This window comes from Pagrus pagrus (genome assembly GCF_965226575.1).
Source record: "Pagrus pagrus genome assembly, chromosome: 24".
NCBI classification, from domain to species: domain Eukaryota; kingdom Metazoa; phylum Chordata; class Actinopteri; order Spariformes; family Sparidae; genus Pagrus; species Pagrus pagrus.
In genome coordinates, this window is record NC_140206.1 from 6,041,591 (window position 1) to 6,057,231 (window position 15,641).

The 15,641-nt window shown below is 42.9% G+C and overlaps 3 protein-coding genes across 4 annotated transcripts; 2 read left to right on the forward strand and 1 right to left on the reverse strand.

The window, feature by feature from the left end:
- The first annotated feature begins 240 nt into the window (after nucleotides 1-240).
- LOC311253317 (cyclic AMP-responsive element-binding protein 1) lies at nucleotides 241-4,108 on the forward strand. Of its 2 annotated transcripts, none has more exons than XM_084347196.1 (8): nucleotides 241-453; nucleotides 1,509-1,612; nucleotides 1,718-1,882; nucleotides 2,080-2,180; nucleotides 2,425-2,564; nucleotides 3,186-3,368; nucleotides 3,512-3,665; nucleotides 3,821-4,108. In XM_084347196.1, the coding sequence occupies exons 2-8, from the start codon at nucleotides 1,517-1,519 to the stop codon at nucleotides 3,963-3,965; spliced, it is 984 nt and encodes a 327-aa protein (XP_084203322.1). In that variant the 5' UTR covers nucleotides 241-453; nucleotides 1,509-1,516; the 3' UTR covers nucleotides 3,966-4,108. The 2 variants fall into 2 exon arrangements, with proteins under 2 accessions (XP_084203322.1, XP_084203323.1); XM_084347197.1 differs by having other exon boundaries at nucleotides 242-453; nucleotides 1,509-1,603; nucleotides 1,736-1,882.
- Nucleotides 4,109-4,110: 2 nt separating this feature from the next.
- mettl21a (methyltransferase 21A, HSPA lysine) lies at nucleotides 4,111-7,831 on the reverse strand. Its single transcript, XM_084347198.1, has 4 exons — nucleotides 7,779-7,831; nucleotides 6,698-6,845; nucleotides 6,504-6,615; nucleotides 4,111-6,257 (listed from the first exon to the last, which is right to left on the reverse strand). The coding sequence occupies exons 2-4, from the start codon at nucleotides 6,842-6,844 to the stop codon at nucleotides 5,860-5,862; spliced, it is 657 nt and encodes a 218-aa protein (XP_084203324.1). The 5' UTR covers nucleotide 6,845; nucleotides 7,779-7,831; the 3' UTR covers nucleotides 4,111-5,859.
- A 7-nt stretch (nucleotides 7,832-7,838) lies between these two features.
- LOC311253316 (cyclin-Y-like protein 1) lies at nucleotides 7,839-13,263 on the forward strand. Its single transcript, XM_084347195.1, has 10 exons — nucleotides 7,839-8,727; nucleotides 8,842-8,916; nucleotides 8,996-9,030; nucleotides 9,119-9,219; nucleotides 10,032-10,067; nucleotides 11,053-11,104; nucleotides 11,187-11,306; nucleotides 11,397-11,563; nucleotides 11,667-11,829; nucleotides 12,485-13,263. Exons 1-10 carry the CDS (start codon nucleotides 8,568-8,570, stop codon nucleotides 12,599-12,601), a joined length of 1,026 nt encoding a protein of 341 aa, XP_084203321.1. The 5' UTR covers nucleotides 7,839-8,567; the 3' UTR covers nucleotides 12,602-13,263.
- Nucleotides 13,264-15,641: the final 2,378 nt, after the last annotated feature.

Below are 15,641 nucleotides of genomic sequence, written 5' to 3' on the forward strand. Positions count from 1 at the left end.
AAAATAATCAGTATTTACTTTTTAAAATGGAAAAAGTGTTTTAAATTTTTATTTTATTTTATTTTTTTATGTTTGCATTTGTATGTAAAACGTAATGTTACATAATATGTTAAAATAATTAAATAATTATCTTTTCAAAAAAAATGTATAAGTTGTACTATACGTTTTCGCGCATGCGCAGATGAGCTCCCGGACATCCGGTTCTCCCCTCGGCTCTCTCCGTCACCGTCCAGCGGCCGCTCGGCTCCTCTCGGCTGTTCCCGCCTCTCTCCGCCGCCCCTCGGCGCCTCTCGGCAGAGCTGATTTTCTCTGTCGTCGTCTCCCTCGTCCTCCTCTCCGTGTTGTTGTTCTCGGTGACGCGACGGAGGTGTAGCCTGACGCGGTCTCTTACGTGTCGGTCTGAATAAAAGTGGAGCTCCGTAGACCCGGGAGTGACGAAGCGAGTCTGTGTTGGTAAGAGGATACGCATCCGATGTTTGCTAAACAGATAGATGGCTGCCCAGAGAAGTTATTTGCGCCTGATATCCGCACAAAGCCAACAAAGAGATCATGGCGGCCGTGTTGCAGAGGCTCACAAAATGAGTCAGTCTCTGCAAGGCTCGCTGACTCGCAACACATAGGTATTAATATGGGAGTGGGCTTAAATGTTATTTTCTGTTTATTAAACAATGTAGAAATGTGTTACAGAAGCAGCTAGCCATGTGAAGCTAAGATATTCCTGTCAACAGTGTGTTTTGAGGCAAACTGAGCCCACAAACTGGTTAGTGAAAGTGGGGTGCCCTAGTTGCAAACAAAACTGGCACTGCATGCAGACCTTTCCCTCCAGTTACCCTCACACAGCTAGCAACCTAACGTTATGTGTGGATTCAGGCTAGTTAACGCGATATTGTTTTTTTCCACTGTGGTTACAAGTCACAGCAAAGCGCTGAGCTGCGAAACGAGCTGTTAAAAACTGAAATATCTGCATTATAGGCTTGATAAATTTAAAATAATTGGCGGCTAACTGTGCTAACAGCCAATGCATTCCTATTAGCTCGTTAGCACGCTAGCTGGAGCGTTTGCCGCTCAAGCTAGCTAGCTAGCTAGCTTGCTACATTGCTAATTGTATGTTGGAAACACTACCGAGAACTGCTCGGCTACCTAGCTGAGGAGTTAGCTCTAGCCTCAGGCGCTTATTCAAAGTGTGAGGCTAGTTGCTACATGAGCATTATTTAACCTTAACGTTATGGTGCCATGTTTTGAATATGCCACATGCTTTATCGTTATTTTTGCTAGCTTCTTCCTGGTTGGAGATTCGTTGATGATGTTTTGTAAATGAATTTTATGCTAGCATGTTAAGCTAAGCCACACCCTCCTTTTTTTAAAATATCAACAAGCAGTGTGTGTGTGAGGCTCAACCTCCTGTGTCTGCTGCACACCACACACCACTTTTTCATTGTGTGTGCTGTCAGCTGCTGTGTTAATCATCATGGTACACGTACAAACAAGCAGTTTCTTACTTTGTGCAGATTTTTAAATGACCATGGAAGCTGCTGCAGACACACAGCAAAGTGGTGAAACGGCTGTCTCGGAGTCTGAGGCCCAGCAGATCAGTCTGGCCCAGGTAAATTTTGTAAGGAAAAAACAATTTAAATTCACACGTTACACAGTACTTTCCATAGCAGACATGAGCGCTGCTGCAGCTGTGAAAAGTTCATGAACTTGAATAAAGATGAAGTGTGCTTATGGGTTGCAGGCGTCCATTGCAGCAGCCCAGGTGTCGTCCAGCAGTCCCACAGTCACCTTAGTGCAGTTACCCAACGGTCAGACGGTCCAAGTGCACGGGGTGATCCAAGCTGCCCAGCCATCTGTCATCCAGTCCCCACAGGTCCAGACTGTACAGGTGAGGGGCACTTTTACAGCACTGATTGCTGACATGCCTCATTTTCTATTGTTTTATTAGCTGTAAGCTTGTAGTTTTACCTTCACCTTTTATTGCTACGTATTTGCAATGAAGCAGAGGCTTGTAAAAGATGTTAAAATATTCTTTTATACCTGATTTTCCTTGTTAAATTGAAAGTATTATGATTTTTGTTGCAGATCTCGACTGTTGCTGAGAGCGAGGACTCCCAGGAGTCTGTAGACAGCGTGACAGATTCTCAGAAGAGGAGAGAGATCCTGTCCAGACGACCTTCCTACAGGTCTGTGCGACAACTTATCCCAAATATTATTGTGACATTTTCTACTTTGCTGTCCACATTTTGAACTCTTGAAATCTTTTGCCTACATCCCGTGTCTGCTGCGCTTCCACTTCATCAGCTATTGTTGCTTCACAGCAAAAAGATGAACTTGCGAATGCTTCCGAGGTCGAAGGCTCTGGTTTCAATGTTTCTGGGGGAGAGGGTGAATAAAACAAACGTCTCTGTGAATGTTTCCCCTCCGCAGGAAGATTCTCAACGACTTATCATCAGACGTTCCAGCAGTGCCTCGAATTGAGGAGGAGAAGTCCGAGGACGACTCAGCCCCCGCCATCACCACCGTCACCATGCCCACTCCCATCTATCAGACCAGCAGCGGCCAATACAGTGAGTTCACTGTCGGAGATTATTATACAGGAAGTTTCACGTTGTTGCGACATTTAGGATTTCCTGCTATCATGCGGTGTCCTTTTTCTCTTTTACGCCAGTTGAACAGAAAAGTCTCAAATCTAAACTTGGCCGGTATTGCAATTTAATCAGCTTAATTTAACAACACCGAGGAATGATCGTTGTCTGAAGACACTCCTCTTGATGGCACTGAAGTAAATCCTGCTTGTTGTTCTCTGCGTTCAGCTGTTTAGATCAGATACTGTCTGATGTTGGGCAGAGTTTGTCTCGGACACATGAAATCCCTTTTATGATGTTTGATGTGTGGAGACGTCTCAAAGGTTACGCGGTTCATTTTTCATTTTACAACAACGGCTGTGCCAATCCAAACTGAGTTTAACCCTTCATGCTACATTGGAGAAACTAAAGCTATAAATAGAATATGAGAGATAGAAATGAGTTGCTGCAGTTAGTGATGTCTGAGTGGGTTATTTTAGAAAAAATAGATCAGTTCAGGAGGCCATTGCACTGAATTTCCTTGTCCCATTAGCCAGATTTGGAGGTCTTCACTGTGCAGTTAATTGAGGACTAGCTCTAACATGTGTTGTTGTCCCTCTGCAGTTGCCATTACCCAGGGCGGGGCCATCCAGCTGGCCAATAACGGCACAGACGGCGTGCAGGGCCTGCAGACGCTGACCATGGCCAACGCTGCCGGAGCCCAGCCCGGCGCCACCATCCTGCAGTACGCACAGACCAGCGACGGGCAGCAGATCCTTGTGCCCAGCAACCAAGTGGTTGTACAAGGTGGGAAAATGACTCAACATCATGTTCTGCTGAAGCGTTACGTAATTCTGTCTCAGAATGAAAGTGTACTACTTGAAACAGGAAGCGTGTCATGTTCTGCTTTTACAAAACACTGTCTGTGTTGGCTCGTCTTTGTCCGTCAGCTGCCTCTGGTGACGTCCAGGCCTATCAGATCCGCACAGCCCCCACCAGCGCCATCACTCCCGGGGTAGTCATGGCGACTTCGCCTGCACTGGGCTCAGGCGGAGGCACCGAGGAAGTCACACGCAAAAGAGAAGTCCGACTTATGAAAAACAGGTATGTGATTTATTATGTTGACAAAGGGTATGTTTAGTTTTGTAGCTGATCTGTTGATGATTTTCTCGGTTAATGATTAGTTGCTTTGTCTGTAAAATGTCAAAAAAGCCCAAGATGACGTCTCCACACACTGACATGGTGTTTCTGTTGCGCAGGGAGGCAGCTCGCGAGTGTCGCAGGAAGAAGAAGGAGTACGTCAAGTGTCTGGAGAACCGCGTGGCCGTGCTGGAGAACCAGAACAAAACCCTCATCGAGGAACTCAAAGCCCTCAAAGACTTGTACTGCCACAAATCTGAGTAGAAAACGTCACCGAGCGCCTGGCAGGGGCAACGCCGTCTTGTCCCCGTGTACAGAGACTCAGCACAGAGCCATGCATCTGGATGCCACGCCCCCCCTTTTCTACTCTCTCGCTTTCTTTTTAAAAACTGCTGAAAAATCTGTAAAGTGACTCACCAGGAATTTAAAAAAACAACCACACCGACTCCCACTTCGATTTGAAATTCTGTTCCCCATCGGTTTCCCATGAAAAAGCTGGAGGCTGTGTAAGGACGGAGGTGTTGGAGGAGGCCACAACTATAACAGGGTCCTTGTGGTGAAGTGATGGAACAGACTGTTCTTGTTTTGACGCCACCCAACGGGAAGCATTCCAGTCACTGGTGCCTGGATGAACCGGGCGACATCACCAGCAACAGGGAACTGCTCGATTCCCATCACCACCACCACCGACAGAACTTTTTAAAAATCTCCCCCCGCCCCCGAGACTCTTGGATCGTGAGGAGGTTACCTTCGTGTGCAACATTTGTAACTGTAACTGCGCTCTCGCATTAACATCTGTTACTTACTAATGCTTTGAACTGTAGATGGGCTGTGTCATGAACTTTTTATCTTTTAGCTATGTTTGGTTTACTATGTATTGGATTATCTGCTTGCATAATGCCATTGACTTTTTTTTTTTTTTTTTTCACTTTCTTTTTGGCCTTGATACGACATGAACAAAAAAAAAAAAGAAAAAAGCTAAACCATTCTGTTGGGTTGTAAAATGGTTGTCATGTTAAATGCAGCTTTAAAAAAGACTTGTTTAAATCTCTCAAGTGGAACATTTATGGTTACAGAACTCTTCAAGAGTTTATCGGGTCTCTGGTGCATGTTCCCAATCGTATTAGGAAGGCTCATTGTTTTTGGTTTTTCTACCAACGTTCAACAAAAACGTCCCGACTACTCTTGTGGTATAATACTGTACCCCTCATGTGATAGAAATTGGATTATACGCAGATGATCTTCTGCTGTTTGCCCTAAAAATGCCATTTTAATAAGTTTTTCTCCCTTATTTTTGTATTTTTAAATACATTTTTTTACTTGTTTTATTAATTCCTGGATTCTTTTTGAACACTAACCAAAAATAATGAGCCTGACTTGTTTTGCAATGAAAGAAAAACCTTGTCTACAAACTTTGGAGACGCGCCTCAGGAATCGTTGATTCCCTGGTCTGTCGGTGTAAAATGTCCCCACCTGTTTAGTTACTGGGTTAAACTTTTGAATTATTTCTGTATAAAATAAGTGAATTCTTGCAGTCGATAGCAGAGGCCCGTCTCCAAATTCTGTTTACAGGATTACAAAGTGGCATGCGCACTTTCCTTGCATATACAATCCTACCACATTTCACTTGATTTAACAGGAAACTCTAATAGGCAACACCTCCTGTACTTGAAAGCAACACCGCTACGCATCAATTATTTACTGTCCACGAGTGTTCTGTTGCTTACTGATTATCGAGGCATCATCACGTATTTAATCGGACGTTACCAGTTGTGTGGAGCGTCAAATCTCACCAAGTACGACTCGGCTGCACCTATCAGACACCCTGCATTGTAAAAAGTGCAACCAAATCCAACCAGACAACGACTCTGACGTGAACAAAATGGATATTTTTTAAGATAATGGAATGCCATATTGTATTATTTTAGGTATTATGTATCGTCATGACATAGTATGCTTTTTTTTATGTTGCTTTTCATTAATTTTGTATTCACAATTTCTAAATGTCAGCACCGACCTGTATAAAACAGTGCATTATGTTAGAGCTATTGAAATATTACATTTTTGGCAGCTGTTAATAAATGTGTTTCTGGTAATCTTTGATCATTTGTGAACATTTTATTTGATTCTTATGCAAAAAAAAAACAGTTCAAGGTCGTCACAAATCCCTCTTTGGCGGCAGTTTCCAACATTTATACACGTGGATGTCCCGTTCTTTGTCATAGTGGACGTCTTCAACACTGAACCGCTGCTTCAGCATGTCCAAAAAGTCCGTATCCCGCTTGTATCGGATCTTACAGGCCAGCAGTGCCACGGTGGAGTCCGAGCACAGGTGCTCCAGAGTCTGTAGCAGCGGCACGAAGGTGTCCTCCAGGTAAACGATGTCGGCTCCCAGCACCACGTCAAATCCTCCTGCCGGGTAATGTTCGAGGCCCTCGCCCCAGCTCAGCTCGGACACAACCACCGATCCCTGGGAGTCTGGGGGGAGGTTCGCCTTCACGTTGGCGGAGAGGAAGTCCAGGGCAGGCTGTCTGTCAGTGATGGTCACTTTGGCTCCTGAAGGGTAAGAATGTGACACCGACTGACAGTTTTAGAGGCCAATAAATATATAAATGACTCAATAACTTGTTTTTACTTTTGTTACTTCAGCTCATTTAATATCAGATACTTTTATTTAAGTACTGATCATATGGGTGATTTTTAGTAACATGTTGGCACTAATTTTGTCAGGTTTCATCCTCCATACCTTATTGATATTTATCTCTTCACACTCCATATAATCCAACAGTAATGTAAACTCACCCAGCAGAGCTGCCACAATGCCCACCAGTCCAGTCCCAGCTCCCAGCTCAATCACCTGCCTCCCCTTCACCTCCACCTTCCCCACCTCCAGGTACATGCACATGACAACCGCCTGCAAAACAGACGTGGTGTGCATTTTTAATTCAGATGAGCAGTGAATGAATGAATAACAGGAGTAATAATATATGACTTACTGCATCCCACACGACTGCAGCCACCCCGAGCTTTTTCCAGTCCTGGCTGAGGTGGAGGTCTCGGTTGGCAAACCGAAACTGTGCGGATGAATTGTGGAGTTTGGAAAGCGCGGGTAAAGGATTTTCTACGTACGGAACGAGAGCCATGCTGTAAAATCAACAGAAACTTAAATGGAGTTTGGTGTAGCCATATTTTTCACCGATCGTCTCTAAGCGCATGCGCAGTGCGGTTCTTCTTCTTCTTCTTCTTCTCAGCCAGCTGAGTTAACGTCTCTCTACTGCCATCTTGTGGAGTCCAGTCTCTCATTACAGCCAATCGTGTAACAGTTAAGCGAAAAGGGACCAATAGGAAAGCGTGATTCCACAATGGGCGGTGCCTTAGAGGGGTTTTCTCAAGGGGGCGGTGCCTGCGGATGAATCCCTCACAGGCCTGTAAAGTGAACAATACGTAGCAGCGACGCAGTTTCCGTTTTAAATGCGTTCCTGCACTCAAAATAAAAGCACAGAAATTACCTATTCTGCAATAAGGTATTATTGAGGTTTTCTTTCTTTATTTATTTTGAATTCTTCATGTAAATACTTCCCCTGGCTGTCAAATAATAATTGTAGTGTAGTAAAACAATAAAAAATTTAATAATAATAATCAATTGACTGTTTTTTTTTGTTGTTGTTGTTCTTTTAAAAAAAATCTTAAAACGGTGAGAAACAGCCTCACAATTACCCAGAATGACATTTTTACAATGTCAACCAGTAGTTAAAACCTCCAAATAAAATAAAAATAATTGAAATAACAAAACATCCTAACATTTGAGAAGCTGGAAACATGATATAACTAGTTCTTGGTAATAATAATAGTTATTAGTCATGTTTGGTGTGCAAAAATCATATTTTGTAAATGTCTAAAGCTTTCAAACAATAATAATAGTGAAGTAAAATATACACAATTTCTCTCTTAAATGTATAAAATTGCATTTTAAGTGCAAACAATGTGTTGATTTGACTCCATTTATATTTCATTGCTGTAAGTACATCAAGTTCACGCTGATGACTTTTATTTTGAAAGTCAGTAGCCGGACGTTACCTCTGAACTTTACAGCTTCGGCTCGTTTGACATCCAAGACGTGTCCTGCAAATGCGACGAGATGAGAGCTAACGCTGGCTATCTTTTTAAAATCCCAGCACTCGCCTCCTCACAGCCTCTTTAGCTAACCTCTAGAGTCTTCCCCAGGGAGAAAATTAGCGGGTTAGTCTCGTAGGAAAGCCTTTTTTTTTTTAAATTGAGTGTGACGGAGGCTTCAGCTGCAGTGAAAATGGATTGATCCACGCTGCTGTAGAAGAAGAAGAAGGAGCAGAAGAAGAAGAAGGAGCAGAAGAAGAAGAAGAAGAAGCCAGGAATGGATTGAGGTGCGGAAGCTAGCGTTAGCCGGCTAGCCATGGAGGGAGACAGAGGAGCTTGTGACTTTGCATTGTTAGTTTGCGTGAAATGAGTTGAAATTAGACATCCACCGTCCAAAAAACTACCCAGTCCACGCATGTAAATGTTGTCAAAGTGCGCCAGTGCTATGCTGCGCACACGCCCTGAATATGTCAGCTGCCCCGCACATACCGCAGACACCCAGTTGGCTGTCAGTACATAGATCCCATTATACACTGAAGGCAGGTTTTCTCACCTTGCAGCCAGACTGCTCCCTAATATGCTAAAGTTAGATCATTTTAAAGGTTTAAATGTCAGTGTTTTATCTGGGGCAGATCTAGTTTTAGAGATTTAAAAGGTTTAGATTGAACTTTTAAGTTGCAGAGGCAGTGGAGTCAGTAGTAGGCGGTCCCTCCTCAGTTGTATGGGCTGTAGCAGGACTGTTGTAGGTCAACCATGGGAGGCTCGGTGTCCTGCTGCATCTCTCCGGGGGAGAGTCCCAAGATCCACAGGAGAGAGGTGGAGCTGGAGGAGTGTCCCATCACCACCACGGAGGACGTGAGTGAAGACACCGGGACCTACCTGCAGCACATCAGCGACCGGGAGCTCCCTGATGGTGGGTGTGGAGGATCCGGAGACCACAAATGTTTCACACTTCTCCGCGTCTTGACCAGAAATCGTACCATTTTAAAGACAATTTGTATTAATGTCTCATACCTGCGTCTTACAGAACTGGCCCAAGAGGCCAACCCGTCAGACCACCCGAGAGCCAGCACCCTCTTCCTGAACAAGTCGCAGACAGACGGTCAGTATTTATCCTGTCGCGATCTCCGAATTTCAGTATTTTTTACTCCCCTAATCGAATTCTTTTCTACTCGTTGCAGTGCGCGAGAAAAGGAAAAGCAACTACTTGAATCATGTAAGTGTTCAAGTGAGGCTTTGTGCTTGAAATGCGTGGTATCTCTCCAGTCATGTGCCTTTTTAAACCGTCATGTTTTCTCTCGCAGATGTCCCCGGGGCTCCTGACTAAGAAGTATAGCTCCTGCTCGACAATATTCATCGATGACAGCACAGTCAGCCAGCCCAACCTCAAGAGCACGATCAAATGGTACGAGACTTCTACTCTGTCTTCTAAATATCCTCACAGGAGTAGTTTATGGATTTGAGTGCGCTGGTTTTCTTTAGCAGGTCATGTGTCTCCTGGCGTTCGTCCTTCACACCTTTTAAAAAAGTATGCCACAAGCTAACCTTTTGTGGGGCTTTTTCACCGGATTGACTACTGACTTGTAGTCAAACCGCTTTTCTATTACCACTTTTACCGCGCCAAGTTGAGCCGAGCTGCACCGAAGATGATCAGCTGTTTCGGGAGTCATGTCTCCTGATTTTGCTGCTTCATAACCAAAGCTTTTAAATAACAGGGTACTTTTATTGTGAAGAATTTTTAGGAAATGAAACTTGTTTATAACCGAATTAGCCGAGCTTTGTCAGCGGCCGTTCTTCCGCAGTACTGCAGGGAGGAAGAGTATTTACAGCCGCTTCATTTGACCTCTACCCAAGACGAGCGCGTCATCAGTTAAGGACCCATCTTCAAGCAGGTAGGGAAGTCGTAGTGGAAATGCGAATCCCTGCCACGCAGGGCTGACGTGCCAAGTCAAACCAAATCAAGCCGAGGCAGCACATGCATGTGGAAAAGCCCCATTGCTTAGCTACCTATGGTATTAGTTAGGAGTGTTGACGAACCAAATGCGTAATTTTTCCGACTGCAGACGAAATATGGAGATGTCCTTCAATGCTAATTGTAACAGACATGATCTACATATCAGTGGGTAAAACTACAAATATAGGAGGACATAGCATGCGAATGCTAACGTAGCATGAATGCTCTGGTTCACTGTTTGTGTCAATTTCTCTCTGTTCCAGCGTCGCATTGGCGATATACTATCACATAAAAAACAGGTAGGAACATTTTCCCACAGTTTTGTCATAGATTTCATTTTCATAGATGTTGCTATACTGTTTTGTTTGTGCCTGGTACTTAGATTTTTAGTTAAGAAACACACAATTGAGTAGGGTTTATTTGGGGTTTATCAAACTGTTGGCATAATGGGAAGTTGTTGGTGGTGGCCAATCGGTAGTTAGTCAGTTAGTTGGTGAGTTAGTTAGATAGTTAGTTAGGAAACACAACTTTCAGGATAGATAGATAGATAGATAGATAGATAGATCGATAGATCGATCGATCGATCGATCGATCGATCGATCGATCGAGCAGATGTTGGCCCGACAAATACAACTTACATTGGAAAGACGCAGTATGGGAAGCGTTAGCTAGTTGGGCATTAGCTATCATGAAGGTAGAACATTTTTTGTAGTGGTCAATAGTAAAGATTTGTTAGGAACCACACAAATGAATGAATGAACCCTGAGATTCTGTCAACTTTTAATCACGTCACAGCTACTTTTTGCTCATGGACTTTAGTTAGTAGATTAGTTTCTTCTTTTGGGTTTTTATCATGTTGTCATCAGTCAGTCAGCTAATTTTGGACCTTTATTGGCATCATAGCAACTTTGTGCCGATTGCCAATAGTCATTAGATCAGTAAGTTGGGAAACAGTCGTGATGTTGAGGAATTTAAAACTTTTGGCATCACAGCAGTTGGAGGTTCCACAAGACTTAAATGAACACACAGTCTCATTGTCAGTGGAGAAAAGTTAGTCATCTAATCAGGATATAAATCCAATAGAAGCTGTTATTGGTAGTAAATCAATGTGCAAATCCGCTTGCAGTTTTCATCACAGTGTTCATAGGCTAAAGAGAGGAAATGGTTGAGTCACTACCACTATCAAGCCCCCACATATAAGTGGTCATTTTTTTTCACAGCAGGACTAAGATCACATATAATTTGCACATCTAACATTGGCCCGTTAATGTTCTGCTCCTGCAGAGATTCAAACCGCTCGCTGGATATATTCGACGAGAAGAAGCACCCTCTATCGGTATGTTGACGTGTTAGATGTCATAATATACAGGTTCACTCTGTGCTGATTCACTGATAATGATCGACCTTCTGGTCAACAGCGAGAAAAGGTTCCAGATGACTACTCTGTGGTTGACCCAGAACACAAACTCATCTACCGCTTCATACGAACGCTCTTCAGCTCTGCACAGCTCACTGCTGAGTGCGCCATCGTCACTCTGGTAAGTTTACAGTACACAAGTCTGATATTTGATTTAAAAAAAAACATTGATCTCGATGACTAATATGTGTACATGTTCCCTGTGTGTTAGGTGTACCTGGAAAGGCTGTTGACATACGCTGAGATGGATATCTGTCCTTGTAACTGGAAGCGAATTGTTCTCGGTGCCATTCTGCTGGCCTCCAAAGTCTGGGACGACCAGGCAGTGTGGAATGTCGACTACTGTCAGATCCTGAAAGATATCACAGTGGAGGACATGTGAGTGTTTCAATTGTGCGCCCTGTTGCTGCCCGATGTTGTAACTTGAATGGAAAATGTTGAATTCTCTGACCAACTGTCTGCATTGTTCCACGTTCTGCAGGAATGAGATGGAGCGCCACTTCCTGGAACTGCTCCAGTTCAACATCAACGTCCCAGCCAGCGTCTACGCCAAGTATTACTTTGACCTGCGCTCACTGGCTGACGACAACAACCTCAGTTTCCCTCTGGAGCCGCTGAGCAACAAGCGGGCCCAGAAACTGGAGGTGAGTTTGTGGAGGCTACATTTGTGTCCACATTGGATGGTTTTATTGTGCCTCCGTCCGGTGACAGGGTGGGAAACAGGTGTTGTGTTGTTCCTCTATCGATCTGTCATTGAAGTCGATCCTGCAAACACTTGCTTGACTGCATGTGAAGTACTAACGTTACTGTAGATCACCCTCAGAGTTTAAGGCTTCAGATTTTTACCCTTACCCCTCAAGTCCGCCCTTGCCCAATGAGGTAGTGGTTGAAATCTCCCCCTATGAAAAGTCAATCATGAATGCTGTATCTCCGGCATTGCCTCAAGGGAATTTCAGTACATCTGGCACAAACGTCCACTTGGACTTAAGGGATGACCTGATTTGAATTGCAGTAACATCCATACTTGAAGAAATGTAGTCCACCACAGGTTCATTTGTTTTGCTGGTCCTGAGCTTCAGGTGGTTGTTGTTGCACCATGTGACAAAGCTCTGTATCAGTCCTCTGTACGCCTCTGTGAAAATAGTCTCCAAGTGAAAAGAGCATGTTATCTTGGACGTAAACTGTAACTTGACTCATAGGTGAAGGAATGTTTTTTGTCTCTGTAGGTGTAGTCTGACTCTTTGTCTTCCTTACTTTGTTGTTTAGGTTGTAACCTGCTATGTGCTTATTTGTCTCTAGGCCATCTCCAGGCTGTGCGAAGACAAGTACAAGGACCTGAGTAAAGCTGCTATGAGGAGGTCTATCAGTGCAGACAACCTGGTTGGCATCAAGAACGCTCAGGCTGTGCTGTCTTAGGTCAGCGACGGCCATCTTGCATACGGCGAGCAGGTGGAAGAACGAGCTTAGAGTGATGCTACAGTCAAGAAATCAGACGGCATTCGCCAAGAGACATTTCCAAAGTAGATTAATATCAGTAACTGAAAAGTTCAATTACAACATGTTAGATGTCGACTTTGGGGAGAAACACAGACCAGGAGTTTACCATACAATATCACTTAAATATAATGAATCCAGTCTTTATGTGTTCATTACAAAGAACTTAAGCTATCTGCCTTTAAAGCATGGTAATTTGGTGAAATATTTTGCAGATTGTCACTTTTTGTTTTGTTTTCAAATGATGGATGTGTATCTTTGGAAGGAATCCGCATGAAAATGCTTCCTGAAGTCACAAATTGAGGACCTCATCTTCTTTCATTATTTTTTACATCAGCTGATCTTTTGAGGAGTACTTTCTCTGGCTTCTGGCCTCATCTCTCCACCAGCCGTGCCCCCACTCCTTTATTCACATGATGACAAACTGTCTTGAACTACCCTGTGGTGTAGTTCTGCACATGGACAAAGAGTAGACTTTGTTTTGCTTACTATGTAGGCCCCTATAGCTGTGAAATGTACGAGACTTTATTTAATTCAAATAAATTTCAGTCGCTGTTTAAAGTCGATGCTGCTTAGGTGGGAAATGTGTTGTGGTGTTTTTTTTGTGTGTTTTTGGTGTTTGAAAAAGAAGCGAAACAAGCATGACGGCCAAAACAATGAATTGTGCTTTTGTTCTGACCTGAGAACGTATTACATGTTACAAGCAAAGATGTAATATACAGTACGTGTCTCTATAAAAGTGGTCAAACATCACATATTTAACTCAAGATTATACAGTTTTAGTTGAATTGAACAGCTAGGATGACTGTAGATTGCTGACTTTATGTTAAATAAGAGTTGTTTTTTAATAATTGATGAACTTCTGGGTCACCAGAATATGCAACACTTAGCACTTTCAGGAAAATGATATCAAATACTGCATCCTTTAATATCCATATGTATTCCCCTAAAACTGAATATATCAGTCCAACCAAGTCAATCAGTGTTCATAAGATGTCATTAGAGCAATTGTACTTACTCAAGGAAAAGCACCTGAAAAGTTAGAGAGCTCATTAAGAGAAGATTCAGATGTGTCAATATTTTGATGCAAGCTACTGTGTCTACTTCATAAACACATGAAAAATTAGGGATGTACCACGTCAAAATTTTCTCGCCCAGTACCGATTCATTATCTCAGTTCAGGGTATGTGACAATTTTGTTTCCTTATCTGAGACCAGTGCCTCTTTTCCCTCCCAAAATATAGGATTTGTATACCCTGCTGTGTATCGTGAGGCCAGCGCTACTTTTGACTTAATAAATGCAACTTAAACTTTGACAAATACACTATTTGATTGTGGGCATCCAATTCTCGGTATGGCACTAAAATGAGATCTTCGCTCTAATATACTTAAGTATTTTAAGCCATACTTCCAGTTATTCCGTCGTCTCTGTAGGTGGACCCAAGATGAGGTATCTGGGGTTAATTAGACCAAAGATATCATATGCTCAGAAAAACCGGGCTGTTTTACAAACTAGACCATCATGACCAAAACACTTCAAATCGTCAACCTTGTCCTATTGTGCATGAAAAGCAGCTGGAATTATACCGAGCAAAGAAAAATTAACATTTGTTCATGATATATCTATAGTAAGGAAAAACTGAGTTACATAAAGCCTTATTGGATTATGGAGAAGACAGATAGAAATGTATAGATTAATGAATTCACTTTGTAATTGAATTGAAAAGACTTTTTATCAATGTATACATCGAGCATTTATCCAAAATGTTGACACGATTCCAGCTGCAGTCTCATGATTGGCCTGATTATCCAATTTCCATGGTCAAGTAGACATGAAAATTGGATAATTAGGCACTTTTATTGCAGCCGGGACTACGTGGAGACGGTGAATTGGATCACTTAGCCTCCTCCACCTTCGCTCGGCACAGTTATGACACAATAGGTAGTAATGTTCGCAAGTTCCTTCCTCACTCTCTGATGTACTGTAACATCCGATGTTGTTTCGAAAGTAAAAGTGACAAGTGACTCAATAAGTCTTAACACACTCTGGGAGAATGTCCTGAAGTGTGGACATAAGGAGGAAAAGGGGACTCGCGTAAAATTTTTAAAAAGCAGACACGCTTTTAGTGCTACTTAAACAGTTCCAAGCAATTCTTCAGTACAGGTAAGAAGGTCATTTGACTGTTACATTGTATAAGACATCACTATGATCTTCTTTCGATGCAGTTACCAGGTAACTTAAATGTCATGCCTTGGCTTTTTTGCCTTTTTTAAATAAAATAATGAATGAAATATCATAGTTATGCCATGGTGTTAAGCCCCTCCTCCCTATATGAATACACACTGAACCTGTTCTGCTCTCAGACAACTGTTCTGACCTCGAGCGGGAAGATGCAACTGAATACCTCAAACAGCTCTCTCTCAAACTCGTCCAACGTGACGAGTGCATGTGGCTGGAATCAACATGTGGATAACGTTTCCAGCTGTTCAGCCTGGGACTTTGATTTTTCTGAGAAGAATTTTCTTGCATTTTCTGTTGTGTTTCTTGGCTGTGTCCTTGTTTCATCCACAGCAAATGGATTTCTGTTTTTTGTGACGGTGAGATATAAACAGCTACTCTGGCAGCCACAGTACATCCTGATACAAAATATATCAGCTTGTGGTGTTTTGATGAATTTTGTGACTGCTTTGGTCATATCGTCTTCTATAGTGTATAAGCAAACTCAGAAATATGGATACTGGTGCATAGCGCAGTTTTGTATTTTGCGTTGTTTTTTCCTAACAACCCAGATGACTTTGGCTCTAATGGCCATAGAACGCTATGTATTCATTTTTCACGGCATCCACTACCTCAGGATGATCGACACCTCCAATATCCACATAAGCATGGGGCTCGTTTGGCTGGTCAGTGGGGCAGTGAGCTTTCATGGAGGGTTTGTGCTGAGCCAGATTCAATGTGGCT

Bases quoted from the DNA above. Each gene is read 5' to 3' on its own strand.
- LOC311253317 (XM_084347196.1), top strand. From the start codon at position 1,517: ATGACCATGGAAGCTGCTGCAGACACACAGCAAAGTGGTGAAACGGCT. The intron at 2,181-2,424 runs GTCTGTGCGACA...TCCCCTCCGCAG, and splicing joins TCCAGACGACCTTCCTACAG to GAAGATTCTCAACGACTTAT. The intron at 3,666-3,820 runs GTATGTGATTTA...TCTGTTGCGCAG, and splicing joins GTCCGACTTATGAAAAACAG to GGAGGCAGCTCGCGAGTGTC.
- mettl21a (XM_084347198.1), bottom strand. From the start codon at position 6,844: ATGGCTCTCGTTCCGTACGTAGAAAATCCTTTACCCGCGCTTTCCAAA. The intron at 6,616-6,697 runs GTAAGTCATATA...TCTGTTTTGCAG, and splicing joins CTGCAGTCGTGTGGGATGCA to GCGGTTGTCATGTGCATGTA. The intron at 6,258-6,503 runs GTGAGTTTACAT...CTTACCCTTCAG, and splicing joins CATTGTGGCAGCTCTGCTGG to GAGCCAAAGTGACCATCACT.
- LOC311253316 (XM_084347195.1), top strand. From the start codon at position 8,568: ATGGGAGGCTCGGTGTCCTGCTGCATCTCTCCGGGGGAGAGTCCCAAG. The intron at 9,031-9,118 runs GTAAGTGTTCAA...TTTCTCTCGCAG, and splicing joins AAAGCAACTACTTGAATCAT to ATGTCCCCGGGGCTCCTGAC. The intron at 10,068-11,052 runs GTAGGAACATTT...CTGCTCCTGCAG, and splicing joins TACTATCACATAAAAAACAG to AGATTCAAACCGCTCGCTGG.